Genomic DNA, 18,384 nt, shown 5'->3' on the forward strand with positions numbered 1-18,384 from the left:
GTCAGTGCAGAGGACAGGGAGGTGTCTGAATTTTCAGCACAAACTTTGCAAGTCTGCTTTACCAAGTACCAGCTCAGGTTCTTTCTCTTTTTTTGAACAAAGGATGTAATTTTCCACTCTAAAGCCACAAAACCAAGATTTAGGCAGTAAGTCAGTGTTTGTCTCCATGCGTGCAACAAAATGTTTGAGATCCAGTGAATTGCACAGTTCCCTTTAAACTCCTCATTACAGTGTTTTCAGTAAGCTTAAAATCCTTCATTAAGCAGGGAGCTCATTTTCTGTGTAAGACCAGTCCTGGTGAATATAAGCTGTTGCTGCATATTGTGCTTTTCTCCCCTTGGTCATCTCTGAAAATCTCTCCGAATCCTTCTTACCCTATTTCTTGCTGCTTGGCAAACTTGCTTGGAAGGTTTTTGCTTTTCTGGATCGAGCCAAGGTTGCCAGAATTACATTTAATTTACATTTCACAGAGAGAAAGGCTTTGCCAGAGAGCTGAGTTAAACCAGCAGCCCTGTTCCAAGGGTGCCTGCGAGCACTGATCTAATCAGTGATCTGTCAGCTCGACATTACAGACATTGTCTCTGAGCAGTTGAAGTGTGTCTCTTTTAATTTGCACCCCTCTCAAACCAGGCATCAGTTCTTGGGCCAGATGCTAATTTTCTGTTTAAAAAAACACCCTAAAGAAATCAGTTTTGCTGGGTTTGAATTTGAAATACTCATTACAAAGAGTTGTATATTTAAAAAACATTTGCAACACCCCTAATTGAAAAAAAAAAAAAAAAAATCTCTTTCAGATACAAATTACAAACCACTAGAAGTTGATTTAGTGGAAGCTACAGAAAGAAGCTGCACATAACTCCACTCATAGTTCAAGAAGAAATGTAATTGGGTACTCTTACAGATCTTGAAAATACAGCCTACCTATTAACAAAAATGTCCCAGGCCTTATCTCCATAGGACATTAAAGTCAATTAACTAAAGGAGCAAATTTACAGCATGTTCAGGCTTTGTGCAGATGCTGTTACCCACAAATGGAATGGTTTGAATCCAGTGTCACTTAATTTGCCCTAAAGTGCAGCTTTACTTCTGAGGGGCAGCACTCACACAGGGTTTAACTAAAGCAGTTTATTTTGTCCTGCTTTTAACTCAGGCCAACTTTCCTGCTTTTGTCTCCAGAATTGGACAGGACCAAAGCAAAGCTGGTCAAAGCTCTGGGCCTGAAGTGAAGCCCCTGCTGGTGGTGTTGGGAGCCTCCTGAAAACAATGTCCTATCCCAGCTGCAAATATTTACTGAAATTAAATTTCCAGCTTGTTCTCTGAGATTTTAGCCATGCAATTCCTATTAATGCAAGCTGAAGCCACTCATCCCATGTAAATATGTGTGCACAGAGCTGGTGCAGAAACCTCAAGAAGAAGGTAATTATTTTGCAGATGCACGAGGAATAGAAATAAATGTTCTTGTTAGACTAGCAGAGTCTGCCTGGACCTCTTCTACACTCTAATATTTGACTTTAATTTAAATATACACCTATTGTTTGCTGAGGCTGTGGGTTTGTGCAGCCCGTGCTGGCTCAGGCACCATTCCCTGCCTCAGGCAGGAGACGATCGTGGAGCTGAATTTCACCTGCCAGGGGGGCTCCTCCTATCTGCAGCAGCGTTCACCAGAGATCAAGTTCTCCTCTTGATAACATTAAAGATTTGCCATACATTTTCAGGCTGATCTGGTAAATTGTACTGCTGCTCTTACACAGGGGAGATGAATTGGGTTTTTTTCCAGTTTCTGGCATAAAACCAGCCTGTCTTTTCCTTTCTGTTCTCTAACAAGTTCCTGCTCTTGCAGCTCTTCAGACCAGCTAAAAACCAACACGGTTCAAACTGTGCATTTAGGGCATTTGTAAAGGTTTTGTAAAGACCCTGGGTTTTCCATTGCTTTGTGGAAATTATTCAAGAAGTCAGATAAGCAAACACGTCTGTAATCACATGTATTTTACAATTACAAGCGTGGCAGGGTTTACAGGGAGAAGCAAGGCATTTTATTGGATCAACAACCATCACTGGAAGGAACAGATGTGATTTGGGGCATATAAATTCTTTTTCAGGTCTGAAAGAGCAGCTATATTCAGAGGAAGAACAGCCATGCTGATGCACTGGTTTCACAAACGTTTCTTTTGTTAACAGCACCAATAAAACCATTTAAAAGATTATTGTAAACCCAGTTCTATTTTGCCATCTGGCTCAGCCCCTCAGACAACTGAACCAGCACAGCCACACTGTGGGTGTGGGAATGAGGCCCCGGGGCAGCCAGAGGAGCTGAAAAAAAGTTTGGAGGTTGCTGAAGTGTCTCTACACAATCCCTATAAAAATGCTCCAAAATTTTACCTGCTGTATAGTGATTAATAACTTTATAGCAATGTTTAGTTCCTGCTAAGAAGACAAGGAGTGGTATGAGGGCACCAACCCTAGAGGATGGGAGGAAAGTGGAAAATTGTTTTGCTTGTGGTGAGGTGAGCTATGAAGAAGCCACACTGCAATCCTGCCATGACCTGAGCAGTGACAGTTTCAGCTGACTCTGGGCTATGTCTGACTGAACCTAAGTTTAAGGCTGCCTAAGGCTGTTGTCAGGGACTTTGGAAAGAATCCTTGAGTTTCCTTCAAGGGCAGATATCAAAAACCTCATGCAAATTGCCAATTCTGGCTCTTACATGAAGGTGAAGTTGAAACAACACAGTGCTGTGGCTTCACAGCTGCTGGGAAATGCTTGGATTTGGGTTTTTTGCAAAGATAAAAGCACTCTGCTCGCTCTCTTTCAAACCTACAGCTCCTGACTGCAGTCCAAATGTCTTGAGTGCTTCGGTTTCACTTAAAAACTCATAAAAACTCTCCCATGTTTAGGATTTGGGGAAACACATAGGAGATGGAGGTACAAGCAGATTAAAAAGTAAAGAGAAAAGTCATAATAATAAAAAAGAACCAAAATGAAAAGCCACTAAATCTCAGGTAAAAATCATCCAAATCTAAAAATAAAGGAAATGTAAAAACCTTATGTACAAAGTAAATGTCAGAGCGAGCACAACTAATGCTATCTCTGAACTATTGATTTAGAATAGCCCTGCAAAGCTAAAAAATCCACATGAATGGTCAATAAAACAAGAGATCATTTATTTCCTGTTGAAGTCCACACTTTCTGCCCCTCCTCCATGGAAAATGCCTGCAGGACGTGTGCCAGCAGTCCTGGCACAATCCAAGCAGCAGCAAATGCTTTGCACCAAAACTCTGTAAAGCCTGCCAGCTTGCAAGCAGAGCAGACTCTCAGACCGTTCTCTTTATTTCAGCTGGCCAAATAAATCAGGAGACACCAGGGGTAAATTTCCACTGCCTCTAATGGGTTTAAAACTTGAGGATGCCCACGACTGCTAAGCACGGCTGAATGTCTCACTCACTGCAAAGTTTGCTCCTGCAATAAACACCAGCCTAATCCTGCAGCCGTTTGCTCAGCAAAATCCCTGCTGCTTTTAGCAGGATCTGTGCCTCAGGGGTGGGACAGACAGGCAGAAGAAGGGAAGTTCAGTGAGGATTTAAGCAGTCAGCTTAAATCCATTCATTTCTCACCTAGCACAGCTCTTCCTGCCACGAACAGCAACGCTGCCTCTGTCACTGAAGCAAACACACCGATTTCTCTTGCACCAGATTCTCATCACCTCTTCTGTCATAGCCAAAAAAATACCCACATCATCAAGCAGTCAGTCATTCCCCTTCTCTGGAGCTCGTTATCTGAGTATCCTGCAAACTGTGTCCCATTGCCCTTAGGTTTATGCCCTCATAAAGTGTTGGGTAATTCTCCTCCACTGTTGTCTCCCTGGGCTCCTTAGGCTCTTCAGTAGCTGAGATGTTCTCCTGGGCACTGGAGAGCTTTAGCTGGAACTGCCACAGTGTTCAGCACTCCCAGCTGCCAGCAAGGCTTTTTCACTGGGTTATAAATCTGAGCTGGTGTCATGCCTTTTCCCCGCTAATATTTTTCAACTTCACCTGAAATCCACCAACACAGCAGCGTTCCTGGAAGTTCTTAATCTTGCAAATTGTGCAAATGATGGTTATTACAGAATGGGCATTTCCAGTAGGGAATGATGGGATCAGAGCTCGAAATCCCCGCTCCCTTCCCCCTCCGTTTTTCCTGGTGGAACATGGCCTTCAGTAGGAGTGCAAGTTGTTTCTTCCTTAATTCAGAGCTGCTAAGTAATGCTGCAGCCAGGTGTGCTGTTCAGTGCATGTGCACAGACTGAACAACCACCCTAATTCATGGAATCACAGAAGGTTTGGGCTGGAAGAGACCTTGACTGGTGACCTACCCCAACGCCGTGGCAGTGACACGGACCTGAACCCTTCCTTGGCCCTGACATTTGTCACAGCAGACAGGAACTGAGGTCTGGCAGTGCTCAATGTGTCTCTCACACACACAGAGCTGTGTTACACCAACCGGACAGGTCCAGGTCCTTCTCCTCAGCTTTGCACATGGGAATGTGTGATACAACTTCCTGAGATTGTGTGGAATTGATTAATGCTCCAGGCAAAGCCACTGACTTTTAAACTGTACAGATCAGGACAAAATGCAGCGATTGTTGGATGTTTTAACAAAGGCTGAGGCAGGCTGTAAAGCTGATGGCAAACAGGAGAGTTTAGATTCTGAGGAATGTTCTAAAAATGGCTGTGTTCTAAAAGCAGAGGCCCTGGACATGTGTCTGGAGTGAGGCAATGCTGTGAACATACCTTTTGTTGGAGGTGACAGGAATCCTCCAGCCTTTGATCTGGCTGAGCTCTGTGTCAGAGATCTCAATCTGCAGCGGGAGCCTGGGAACCCAGACCGTCACTTCTAACTGGGTGGTGAAATGCTGATAAGTGAAGTTAACAATAGTATCCACTTTGCTTTTCATTTCCTTGCCATTAACGAAGATGGAGTCACAGCTGTCAGAAACCTTAAAAAAATTATAAAAAATTAGGAAATGAATAAAAGTTCCTGAGGAAGAACAAGGATGATACATCAGTCCTAAGACAACACTGAAAATGTAAGTCATGCATATTGCACTTCCAGTTTTCTAATTAGAAGTAAACAGTGATAAATGGACCCCAGGGAAAGAGTTCTGCTTTCCTCAAAGGATACTACTCAAACTACAAAAATAATTTAATGATGTTATATAACCTGTGTGAATCTTTTATACTAGGCAAATTAAACTCTTCATGAATCAAACTCCATGTGCATCAACGTTTATGTTTACAACTTGCTTAAAGAACCAGGGAAAAATGGGGCCATATGTTAGTAAGAAAAAGACTGACTCAGAACCATAAACCAGAATCCTTTCCCTTTTCCTTGAGCACTGTAATGCTGAAAGACAAAGATCCCCTTATGGCTCATGAGCAGAAGTGCAGCAGAAGCATTATTTTTTAGAACTTCTCAGTAATTGTTTTAACAAAATGTATTCATAGTTGCCTTGTGGCATTCCATGAAATCACAGCTAAAATGAGCATGTGGGCTGTGTCCTACAACTCATCTGCCCTCTTGGGTTCAGGGATCTTCTGGCACGAGATCAAGGTCCTGAGCACAGATCTTACTTATATAAAACCACGATGTAGCAACTCATTTAATCTTCATTCTGGAAGACAGGACTCCTTCTCTGTCATATTTTTATATTTATATATTTATATGATATATAAATATATCTCTGATCTATTTATAAATGTGTGTGTGCGTACTTTTAGATTATATCCACAAACACACAGTCATGTGTAACATTCATGTGTATTGTTCATGTGTAACATTCATGTGTAACATGGATTACATACCTGAGTACCTGCATGTGTACACCTATTTGAGCTAGTTACAATTTCTCTACATACAGGTTTGCATTCTGCTTTGAGGAGAGAGAGGTGATCGCTTCCCACAGAGCCCATGTAGTGTGGTTTTAATCTTTTAAACCCACAGCTCATGGCGTGTGGTTGTGTTGTTGAAATGCACTTTGTTCTCCTGTCAGGACTGTTCTGTACAAGGCGCTGGGACCCGGATCCAGGGGGATCCTGGCTAAGCCCGTGTTTAAGTTCTGGTTTCCTGGAACTGCTGAAACACAGGTTGTTTTCCCTTTGCAAACTTACCTCAAATCTTTTCAGATATTAACAGGGATTAGGGGTTACTGAGCCAAGAAAAATTACAGAAAATCTCTGGCAGATGCTTTGTTTTGCTCAAAAAATACACAATATTCAAAGTAAAAGATCTGTCCTTCCACATTTGCCATTTTCAGGTCAACTTCTCAGATCCTTCTCAGTCTACTGAAACTACAACAATTGCTGATTTACAGAGGGGCTAAGGCAGGTGGTGAGGGGTGGGGCAAAGGAAACTGAGTCACTCTTCTGCAGAGAATACTCCTCCACGTAAATGCCTAATGAGCACAAGAATATAAAAATATTAAATCTAGATAATCTGATAAAGACCTTAAAATGGACTTGAGGCTCAGGAGTACCACAAATGAGATGGTGCATACTTGGAATATTTTTTTCCCTCCCTCATAATGTGTTACAAGTGTCTCTGGAAAGTTTAAGCACATTAAGCAAGCCCATTAATTGAATGAGCAGTTGAGATTCTAAACCATAAAGCTTACATCTAGGGAGTTATGTGAGAATTAAGACAAGACAGAAATAATTAAGGAAACTCAAAGAGGGAGGGATAAACATCAAGGCCGGATCAGGGGAATAGCTAATATCTGACAAGACAGCAGCTAGTTTTTCAGATCCTCTTCTTGCTGCATCAAATGTTCTTGTCAGCAGGCAAGAAAGGTGCTAAATTAGGGAACTGAAAGACGGACATTAATTGTAGCTATAAAAATATCAGTCTAGGCTTACAAATTTCACAGATTTTATGTCTAGACAGAGACATCCAGTCATTTATATACTGACCAAAAGGTAAGTACAAAGCAGGATATATAACTATGCTATAGTTCACCCGCTGGTCTTGTGTATTGTTCAGAGCCCAGGATTCACTGAAGTGTGTCTTCCAGAAAATAATCCAGCCTGGATAAGAAAACTTGAAGAGAGCCATTGTTGTTTCAGTTCTCTAGCTGGAATTTGGGTTTACTCATTAGGTACAAGCATACCAGATAATTCAAAGGGAAATCCAGCTGAATCCCATGATGAAGCAGGACAGACTAAAGCTCACATGAGGAAGCCTCTATTTCACTCACACATATTTAATTACTGCCATGTTTCCTTCACTAACCTTACTACACTTGGTACTAGAAAGTCGATTTGGCTCATCTGAAGGAAATGAGAAACCTGGCCATGGACAGCAAATGTCCAGCACTCCTGTTTCACTTGGGACCTGCTACAGACCCAGGACAAAGAACTGATTCCATCATGGGAGCTGTGATTCCATGCCAACACCACTGGGACACTGCTCTGAAGAGGGAATGAAACACACGCTGAGCCTTGGGGACTCGGTGCCAGCTGTCCTCTCTGGCCAGTGGCCTGCAGCAATGTGCTCCTGCTCTTCCTCCCCTTTTAGTCCCCTTCATGCTTTTCCAGCCACACTCTGACTGTCAGAGCTGGCTGGTGATGCTGCTGGAAGGGCAGCTTGTCCAAGGGCTGCTGGGGTGTGGGGAAGGCCTGCCTGTTCCCAGCAGAGCATCCATGGGTTTGCCATGGGCAGAGCTGCCTTAGCAGGTGACTTAACACAGAATTCTTTTGAGCTGCTGCTTCTGAGGGAACAAAGAGGGAAAAGACTCTTAAATCTCTCTTGCAAACACTACACAGTGAGAAGAATCAGCAAAAGCTTAGAATGCCACCCTCTCATCTAAAATGCACGGAGCCAGGCTGTTTAAAGCAGTCTGTCACCATCCATTGTCAGCTGCCTGACAGCACCAGAAAGTGCTGTTTGAGACAGTTTGCAGGGGAGCGGGCCAGCCACGATGTGCTCCCATATGCAGGTCAAGAGAAAGAGAGCTGCAATTAACCTCTCTGGGCTTTGAAGCAGGTGGTTGGCTCCAATCCCCACCAGTAATTGTAAAAAAAGCACAATTTGCCCTGTAGAGTCTGTCACAGCCCCCTCATTTTAGGCTAATCCAGAACAGAAGCAGATAGCAGTTCAGGAGGAGTAATTGGGAAACCATTTGATGTTCAGATCACAAAGGTTTATGCACCCTTTGGGTGAGCAGGTAAAACAGAGGGAATATGAACTGACAGGAAAACAACCAATGCTGCTTGTGGCTCATCTCTGCATGCAGGGTCAGTTCCCAAGCTCATACCTCACCCTCGGCCTGCACATCAGCTTGTAAGAAGACCTCATGAGACAGAAGACAGTCACAGCCCTTGTGGCTGTTTACTGTTCGGGAGTTTTTTGGTCAGGCTGAAACCCTGCTTGGCACAACCATTTTTCTCCACACTTTTGTGGGGGGGGAAAGAGCAAGATGCTTCAGCAGAGACCCGGCCACAGGGGCATCCATCTCCTGCCAGCAGCACTGCAGGGCGTTCCCAGCCCCCACCTCATCTCCAAGTTCATCTTTTTTCCCCTTCAGCCAAACACTTCTCACTGATATTTACATACAGCTGTGTATGGACATGGATAATGAATTATAAAGGAAAAACTCCTACCCAAAGGAAGGAATTCTGGTCAATGCAGTGCAAAGCACCAGTGATGAAGCGGATGTAAGTGTGAGACCGAGCACAGTGCAAAGCTGTCTTGTGGCACTTTTCTTCTGTGGATTTTTGACACACAAACCCCAAAGGGATGGTGGTATTTTACAACCCATTTAAAGAAAACTGAGGCATACACAATGTGTATCAAAATTTGGTCTAACACAGCATCTTTTGAGCTGAAAGACACAGCCATTTGGTTACCCAGTCAGGTCCCTGAGTGATTTGAATTTGAAGCTCAAATTCACCCTTGAAAAGAGGTCCTTGTTACACTTGCTGCCACAAGAGCCTTCACCAGCACTTCAGAAACACTGGATTTACAAGAGGAGTTTTTTGCTTGGAGTCAAGATCTACTTGTCTTTAAAAATACCTGAGTTTAATGGCATGGGCGTGCAGACCTCAGTGCTGTAACCCTGACTCGTCTCATTCCAGTGCCTGCCTGACAGAGCCATTTCTGATGCCCAGCACAGGAGGCAGAGCCCAGAGCGGGTCTGGCTGCAGCCACCTCCATCCTCTGCACCCCTGCCCACCCAGCAGGGCTCTGTGGAAACAGAGGCAGGAGTGACTGGCCTGGAAGCTGCGATGTTCAGGGCAGGGCAGGAGGAGCAGAGCACAGCGATGCTCTGCAGCCAAAGTGTGGGGATGCAAAGGCTCATTAGTGGCTGAGGCTATAAAGAGAACAGTTGTGACAAGATTAGGGAGACCAGTGCTGAGAGTGAATGGCTCCTTCTCATAATAATCTCACAGCTGTAATTTTGTGGTATTTCCTGAATGCTGCCTTTTCCACCTTTTCTGTGGCATTGTTCCTGACATTGTTGTTACCACATTAGGAAGGACTTGCTGAGCTACTTGCTTGCTCCTCCAAACCCTTTCACTGTGTTTATCTTTTGCCTCTTGCATCTTTTCATAAGGCTGTAGCATGGCTGGATCATATTTTTTTCTGGTTTGGATAATTTTCTACTTTATTTTTATTTTTGCTACATTTGCTTTAGAAGCACAGTCTCTGAAATCACTTTCTCAGCCTGAGTCTGTTTGAGTAATAGTTGAGGACAAAAATAAGCACCATTCTTCCCATCCTTTTATTTCTCCCTCTATCAAACAGCTGGTACCCCCATGCCTTCCCTGCTCCTGCCCCTCCTGCACCTGAAGATATTGCTGCAGTCTCTCCTAAACAAGCAAGGGGCAGAAGGATGTGCCTCATAAGAAATGCTGGGTTTATTTAAATTCAGAATGATGCCTGAGAGCAGTCAGTCTAGTAACTGCCAGGCTTCTTGTTTTGGCTGCAGCTTGTGTTATGTCACGACATGACAATTATCCCAGTGCACAGGATTCGCCCATATTCCTGTGTCGAGTGATACAATCAGAGTTTTTCATTAGATTTTGTTACCTTTTTAAAGCTAATTGGCCACATTTGAATTACAGTTCTGCCCACAGGTGACAAACATATTGTCCCCTTTCGGGCGTGTGTGGCAGTGCCAGAGCACTGTCCCACCCTGTGCTGTTGTCACCTGCTGGGGCTCCTTGGGCTGATCCCTGGGGCTCCTGTCCCACCTGCACGGGTGGCTCAGGGCGTGTGGGGCTCCCAGAGCCCACCAGGATCCAGCCAGGTGAGGGGCACCGTGTGCTGAGGAGGCATTGTCCTTGCCCTGGCACCTCTGCCCATGCCCCTCACACCCAGTCCTGGGTCCCGTAGCCCTCGCAAACTGTGAGGATCAAAGCCCTGGATGTGGCCTGCCAGGCCTCACAAGGATCTATTTCAGCCTCTTCCACAAGCACAGATTTTTCCATGCAGACAATTCTCACAATAGTTCTTCCTCCCCCTGCCCCAGCTCATCTTGTGCACTGGGGTCTGCAGATATTGTCTGCAAGCAATTTGAGGCAAATGGTAGATTAAGAATATCTAGAGTAAAGGATAGCAAATGACAAGATGCTGGAATTTAAACTAATAAAACAAGAGGTTTTATTCCCTTTTAATCTTCCACATGTGCAGAATAGTCTTGGAAGTGTCATTTTTGAAACATCCTTTTCCCGTTAATTTGTTTTTATTGGCAAATCCGTTCTCCAAGTACTGTTCTCTGGAATAGCTGCTGTAGTTTCAGATAGAAGTGTTGGCTTTAGGAATCCCCTGAGATGTATTCTAAGGTTTGTTTCCTACTTAGAAACAATAGCAAGAGTTTAAGTTGAGTATTCCCCATCCCATGTGTTCGATCTGTGTTTGTTTTTCATCTTATCATTGAATAATAACGTTACACAGAAACAGGATACAAACTGCCTGACTCAGTGCAGTCCAACAGCTACACTTACAAATAGGATTAGACTGATTTCCCCCTCTCTACCACCAGCTTTCACTGGAGAAAAGGTAGAAAATGAGATATGTCAAGGTGAGCCTGAAGCAGTTCCAATGCTCTTCATCCTAAGTGGTCTTTAATTGCAACATCTACCAAGAATTAAATCACATACTTCACACTGAAACAAGAAATTTGGATGGAGGCTGGGGAGTTTGTTCAGCCCGTCAGCACTGTGGTATCCTGTAAAGACTGGCTGGCCACATCATCTGTCACAGGAAGAGGGCTGTGTTTGGGTTGGTTATTTTCAGATACATCTGCTCATTTTTAATTACCCAAAGGCTTGATCTTAAAACTGACGTGAATCCAAACAAATCAAGTGGAGGATGATCCAGCATCAGAGGCCAGAGTTTCCCTGGTTAGCAGGCACTTCCAAAACTACACAGTCAAACCCATTGGGAAGTCCAGGCCATTTTGAAATCCTCATTTTGTAATGGTCTTTCTTCCTAGCTTTATTGTTGTAAAGGACTAAAGCAGGAGATCCAAACCCCATTATCTGGACTCTGAGTGTCTCTCATTAGAGACAGAAGCACAGCCTAGCAACTGCTTGCCCTGACAGGACTTAGAGGGAGCACACAGCCCAACACAGACCCAGTCTGAAGCCCCCAAAATAACCCCCATAGCTGCAGTGAGCTGCAGGAACATCACAGATACAGACACAACTGTGTGTGCCAGACAGGGCCTGTCCTGAAGAGCACTTCTGGCAGGGGTACAAAATCCAGTCTGGGATTTACACTCAGGCCTGACTGTAACGATGAGGAGTTAGAAGCAAGACTGAAAGGAAAATCCTTCATCCAGGAAAGCACAGATCTGGAAAACCAGATAATTTACTGAAGTGCTGTGTGTTCAAGAGACCAGAAAACCACGGTGGTCTGAGCAATGGGTTTGTGGAGGGGGAGCAGAGTTACACAGAGCTCCATGAGGACACTGCGGGACCGTCTGAGCAGCACAGGGTCGCTGACACCTCGTCGTTGTGGTGAAGAAGCCGCAGCTCCTTTTCTCCGTGGGTCACTGTTTCACACAGCTGAGGAACAGAATCAGGAAACTGAGGGAGGAGGGAGATGAGCCCAGGTATAGCTGGTGATGATGTGAATGGGTGTTAAAAGTTTTAGAGCAGTTTAAGCATTTAACCCCCACTGAGACGCACTGAACTAGAGGGAAGGACAGCATGGCAGGCATTAACATTTTGGTTTAACAATGCAGACAATTGCTGAGGCTTAGAGAAGGTGCAGTGATCCATGAATGCACGATAGAGTTTAAAAACCTGCTGAACAGAATGAAGTGTGCACTATTCAAAAACTGTTGATCTGTGCAAAATTATTAAACAACACATGAGATGTGCCAGGATTCCAGTCCCAGGTGCAGAGCAGCTGCTCCCATTCCCTGCCCGGCATCGTGCAGGGGCGTTCCTGCTGCAGAGGAGAAGTTTGGTGGGGGCACAGGTCGAGAGGGGAGGACCAGGGAAGGTGGGTGTGTGCTCAGACTCCAGCCTGCTGCTGAATTCCAGCTCAGCAACAACCACTGAGCACCCACAGCAGCGGAGCGAGGGCAGATGCTCCAGTGTTTCCTCCTTATTGATTATGGAGAGGAAATACTAAAAACAAGTAGGGGGCAGCTAAAGCAGTACATGGGGGCTGCCAAAATGTTCTCTGCTTCACACAATGAGGTCCTTTACCCATCAGCTGAGCTTTTAATTGCACTTTTTCTACAAAAAAAAACCAAGTTGAGGAATTCTGTTGGAATTAAAAGGTACTATTTCTGATCTGCCCACTGATTTATCATCACCCTGTGCAGACTGAGAAAGAGAGATCATCTTCATTGGGTTAAATCCATGGCCACGTTAAGATGCTGGTGTCTTTGGAGGATAAGAGAATGCCTTTGCTCACGGCACCTGGAACAGGCAGTGGTTGGTCCCCCAGGAATGTCACCTCCCCTGCAGGAGAAGGAATGCTGCTTGATGCCAATAACTAAATGACAGTGGTGGCTGTGCTGCTGTGGGTCTGAGCTCAGGCGTTCTGCAGTGGGTTGGGAACAAGATGGGAATCGGCTTTGATGTGTGAAAGATAAACGGGATGGAACTGGGAGGGGATACAGCCTTTGGAAACTTGATCCAACCCTTGTTGAAGTGAGAGACTTTCTACTGCTTTACTGGCCCCAGACCAGGAGTTTTCAAGGCTGTGAGGACTTCACTGTCTATTGTAACGCAGTGACAGCCAACTGTGACACAAGCTTGGAACAAAGACTTGTAGGCAGTGTGCTTTTGGAGGCTCAAGTTCTTTGGTATGTCATACTTCAAGTTGTTTGGACAAACTGCAATTATCCCTTGATAGAGCAGCAGCTCCACTGCCAGGATGCAGCAGAGCAGGTGCACATGAAACTTAATTTGTGTGCTTCAAGCTCATTTCAATCTCGGCACAGTTTGTGTTTGGGGAAAGCTTCAGGAATGCTTTTTTTCCCCATTCAGTCACTACTTTTGTTGATAATGAGAACACATGGAGCAGAGCTTAGAGCAGGATCTCCTTTCTTCCTTATCCACTTGTGATCAAAATCATGTCAGTCCCATTCTCGCTCCACGAGTTTCTGTTTCTTTAGAGTAATCTCGAATGCAAGTCAGCCAGGCTCCTGCTTGCCTTGTCACCATGATGCAGTGCCTCTCCTGGGCCAGCATCCTTCCCAGCCAGGCCTGCTTATCTCCAGACAGACATCTTCATTCTCTGCACTGAGATAAGGGATCTCTCGCCAGCACAAATTCCAAGCACAGGCTCCTCTGAGGTGGATTTGCTTAAATATTTGATCCTTCCACTTCTACAGATTAGGCATTACCAGCACTTGATAGTTTATGTAAACATCCACATTCTTCATATTCATCAGCTGCTATCCCAGAAGGGCTTAAGAGCTGTTTATCTGGTGAAACCCCAGCAGATGGTACCAGCTCTTTCTTGCACCCATCTAATTGCAAACACTGAACCTGCTCTGTAAAAGCTGTTAATTAGGTGAAAATAACACATATGTTTGGGCTATAAGCTAAGGTGGGTTTTTCCCCCCACTTGAGTTGCTCTCACAAATGGGGCTATAAACTGACAGAATAATTTGCACATAGGTGAGAAAAGTAAGAGGAGAAAATACTCAGGCAGCATCAGATGTAACGTTCTTTGTAAAATAATGAGCTTTAAAAGTAATTTTCTGAGCACTAAGTAAACTTAGTGTTCATGATTCATGGCTCTAATCCCTGTGACTGAAATTTAAGACCTAAGGCTCCATGAAATTAAAGAAAAAGAAACAATTACATGCATATTCATTCAATTTCATGTATTGCGTATCCTTCAGTTTTTCCACTGTAGAAACAGAGGTTTCTACAGCCTGTGTACTTGAGCAAACCCAGCAGATCCGCTGTACCTGCTGAAGCCAACCCACCCTTCTGTGCCTGCTGGCTTCTCAGCCTTCCTGGGGAATGCAAATATTCCACAGGTGTGCCAACACAGAGTGCAGAAAGCTCAAGGCCACCGAGGGTGCAGAGCCCTCATGCAGGACAGCGGCCACTCAGCATCCCCCAGCTGCATGGGGAGTAAAGAGGAGGCTGCTACAGCAGGGCCAGTGCCCATCGAGCCCCTGTGCTGCTCCTGGATTAATCCTCAAGGAAAAGGAGCCCCACGTGCCATTCCTCCCACCCTGGGACAGTGCATGCCTTCCCTGGGGATGCCATGGGAATAGATGGCAACAACAACAACACTGCAAAGCCCCCAAGACCAGACAGACAAGCTGTAAAGCTTGGGAGCTTAACAGTATTAAGAGGAATGTCTTAAGTCATGGATATTTGCCACACTAATCTAGCCCTTAATCTTGTCCCAGTAACACAAGGATACACCATCCTTACCCCAAAGGATCAACAGAAAACCAGAAAAAATCCCCATAAAGCTCTTAAATACACAGCAGCACACTTCTGTTTTGTAAAGAAAACTCTGGTCCTACGCCTAGACAGTGCTGCATCAACATTCATAAGTGTTCCCAGTTAGTTTTTAGTCTCTGAGCAACAAATAATTCATTAATTAAAAAAGGAAAAATGGGACATTCAGAGAGCCAACAAAAGCAGCCCTTAAACTGCATTCATTCAGCCAAGTGCTTCAATAGAACTATTTGGAGAGAATGTCAAGAGTCTTTACCTAAGAAATTACTTTTCTTCTCTGGTCCTATGAGACTGGACTATACTGGACCGTCTTGTTCATCTAATGCACGATGGCACAGAAGATCAGCTTTAGGAGAGGCTCCCTGGTCAGAAAAGGGCTCTGAGAGTTTCCCACTGGCCTGTGCCAGGCCACATCCTCAGTGCCTGCCCCGAGCTGTGCTCCAAGGACAGCACCATGGAGAATATTCCTGGGTACTCAGGGAAACACAGGGAGCTCCTTTGGACGAGAGCACTGGAAAGAAAAAGTCCCCATGTATCAAAAATATGGAAAATCTGATCTGCTCACGCCAGCAGCTGCCTTTGTGTTCTGCACCTGGAGCAGGAGAAGAGTGAAATGTCCCTCTGAGGCAGCAAGGAGCAGAGAGTGGAACAGAACAAATCCTGCAGGAACAGCCCCATTTGAGGACAAAGCTCAGGGTGACCTCTGCTCTGCTCTCTCTGTTCTCTCACTTTCATTGTGTCAGTAAATCCAAACTCCAACAAGGGTCAAAGAAGCACATCTCGGCCTCTGCGGAGCAGAATATTTTAATAATTACAAACAATTATTTATAATTACATATATTTATAATTATAAATGTAATTACACAGGCGTAATTACAAATGCCTGCTGCAATTGTAATACAAATGTTTGGCTGCTGCACTGACAGCAGTGAATAAGCTGCACTGGAGATGGGAATGTTCTGTCACCGCCGTGCACCGATGCTGTGTGTGCCTCCCTCACAAAGGCCTGCAGGAGCGAGGGGACACTGACATCTCCTCCCACCTCCCACCTTTATTTCCTCCTGCAGTGACAGGCTGCAGCTGCCGACCTTTAGGTGCCTTGCACCACGGGCAGGGGACAGTGTTGGGGAAATGGCCTTGCCAAGTACGACAGCTGTCCCTGCCCATTGCTGCCCAAACCCAAGGATCCAGCCCCACGCACCTGCCACGAGCCACTGAGCGGTGCTTACGTGTCTCTGGAGGTTCTCTGCAAGTCATCCCAGTGTATTTTACAAAAGAATTAACTGGCACAATCCCTCTTTTTCCCAAGAAGGGAACACAGCCTATCAAACCCCTCAAGCAGAAGAGGAGCCCTGAGGACACACCATAGGTGGCTCAGAGGGACACGTGTGGCCTCTGGGCAGGTGGTCCTGCACTGGCAGCACAGGGGTGGCAGGTCCAGAACTCCCAAAATCACAGCAAAATGATGCTGCTGGAGGCTGCAGACCTCAGGGCTATGAGGGTCTGCAGAAAACAAAAGACACCACACAATTTTCCTCTTTCGAGGAGAATTTTTAAAAACCACGAATCACTGTGAGAAGAATGTCAAAATGCCACATTCTGGATGACACAAAATTTGCCTTTTTTCACAGAGCTCTTCAGAAACCATGACTTATTGAAATAAATACTTTGCTATTGACTTTCCCTTAAAGGCAGAGATTGAATTATCAGAAAAATTAGTGCAGAGCTACCTGACTCCTCCACTGTCCTCTTCACTGGGTCATTTTTGATCCAAAGCCTGCATGACACAGGTGGACTGGGCTTCTCTCTCATCAAATAACACCCTGTTCAAATCCAGCTACAAATGAGTTGGCCTCCCTATCTGTCAGTCTATCTGCCATCCCCAGCCTCAGCCATGGACTTGTATGAACCCTGTCTAAATGCCAAGACAGATCTGTAAAGTTCTTCAGTTTCCCCCTCGAATCTGGGCAAAAACAACCATTCCCACTCATGCATGGAAGGGAAGTGACAAACTGCAGAGGGCTGCCCTAAGTTTTCTGTTGTACTTTAGGGGTTTTCTCTTTTCGTTTGTTTTTCAACATTTTCCCTTAGGGCTGTGTGGATACAGAAAAACATGCCACAGTGAAAGAACAGAAAAACATGGGAACAGTGAGAAAAGGTTTCTACCTTCTCTTTGCTTCATCACAAGAGAAGTTTATGTAAAAGCTATGTGCAACATAAAAATATGTCCTTGGAATCACCAGAAGTGGATGAATCTGGCTCTTTTACTAGAAATTATGAGTTCTCTTTCCTAACTAGAAAACCTACAGGTGCCACGCAAAGACATTGTGTCTGGAAAGGAAATGATGTCATTTACAATCCCTAGGAAAACACATAGGAAAAGCCTATGTTAAAAATGCCTAGAAGAAGAGGCAGAGAAAGCAAAATGAAAACAAAGCAGCCAGGTAAACAGAACACAGAGCAGGCTGAGAGCACCAGCAAAGGCACCTGAATGAGCTGGACATTGGTCAGCCTGGGCCTGGGTAAAACTGGGTTACAATTTTCCAGGTACTGCAGGCTTGGGTCCATTAGCCCAAGGGGAATTCTTTGCTGTGGGTGCCACCCAAACTGGTTAAAGTAGCAGAGATTTTATATGAATTTTAGTCACATTGGCAGGCCCAAGAGGCTTTGCTCAGAGGGACACGATCAGAGAACAACCACAGAGGTGCAATCCAGATGTGAATATTCCATGCACAGATACAGAAATTACTTTCCCTCTCTTACTTTTCATCTCTGACTTGCTAGAGCTACAAAAGAACGAGTTAATGTGAGGAACAGATTCGATTTCTTAATTAATGCACAATTTTTCTTTTGTACTGCTGTTCTCTGGAGACACTTCCTCCCCCATCCCTCCAAACCCAACAGAGACAGTGCAAACCAGTGCTGGGGCTGTCACATTTCTGCCCCAGCAGAACACAAGTCCTGTGCAACATTTGCATCCCAGGCATCCCCACTGCAGGGTAGCAGGTGCTGCACTGCGCTTTTATACTCTGTGCAATCAGCACTGAAGGCTGAATAGATTTTGCCTTTCTTTCTTTCAGGAACTCATGCTCCCTCGCTTCTTTCAAGTTTTTCTTAATAGTGGCTTCTCAGCTGACATCACATGGATTTTTTCCCCAATGTTTGTGCTGCAGGTGCACTTTGGAGGCTGTGGTAGGACAGCTGTCATCTCCTCCTCTGCAGCTTCACTTCCTATTTCATCCTGAAATCTTCAAATAGTTTCTCTCCTTGATCTCCCACTTCTGTGGAAAAGGAGGGTTTGGTGAAGTTTTGTTTGGGAATTTAATCACGCTTGCTGCCAAAACCCATACATCTTCAGCTGTCCGTTCACCTTATTCTGAGATAATGTCATATTCTTCCCAGGACTTCAAGGAAAGCTCAGGAGTTTTAAGGAAATTCTCTCTGCCTGCCAATAGTCTCATCTTT

General features: G+C 44.9%; 1 protein-coding gene across 4 annotated transcripts in view; it reads right to left on the bottom strand.

Annotated features, from left to right (window-relative positions):
• TMEM132B (transmembrane protein 132B) overlaps positions 1 to 18,384 on the bottom strand; it is a 216,713-nt gene that overhangs the window by 7,947 nt on the left and 190,382 nt on the right. For all 4 annotated transcript variants that reach the window (XM_069030961.1, XM_069030963.1, XM_069030964.1 and 1 more), the window contains one exon: positions 4,765 to 4,970. In XM_069030961.1, coding sequence (XP_068887062.1) covers positions 4,765 to 4,970 — 206 coding nt within the window. The remainder of the gene's footprint in view (positions 1 to 4,764; positions 4,971 to 18,384) is intronic.

Source organism: Aphelocoma coerulescens, chromosome 15, assembly GCF_041296385.1.
Source record: "Aphelocoma coerulescens isolate FSJ_1873_10779 chromosome 15, UR_Acoe_1.0, whole genome shotgun sequence".
NCBI classification, from domain to species: domain Eukaryota; kingdom Metazoa; phylum Chordata; class Aves; order Passeriformes; family Corvidae; genus Aphelocoma; species Aphelocoma coerulescens.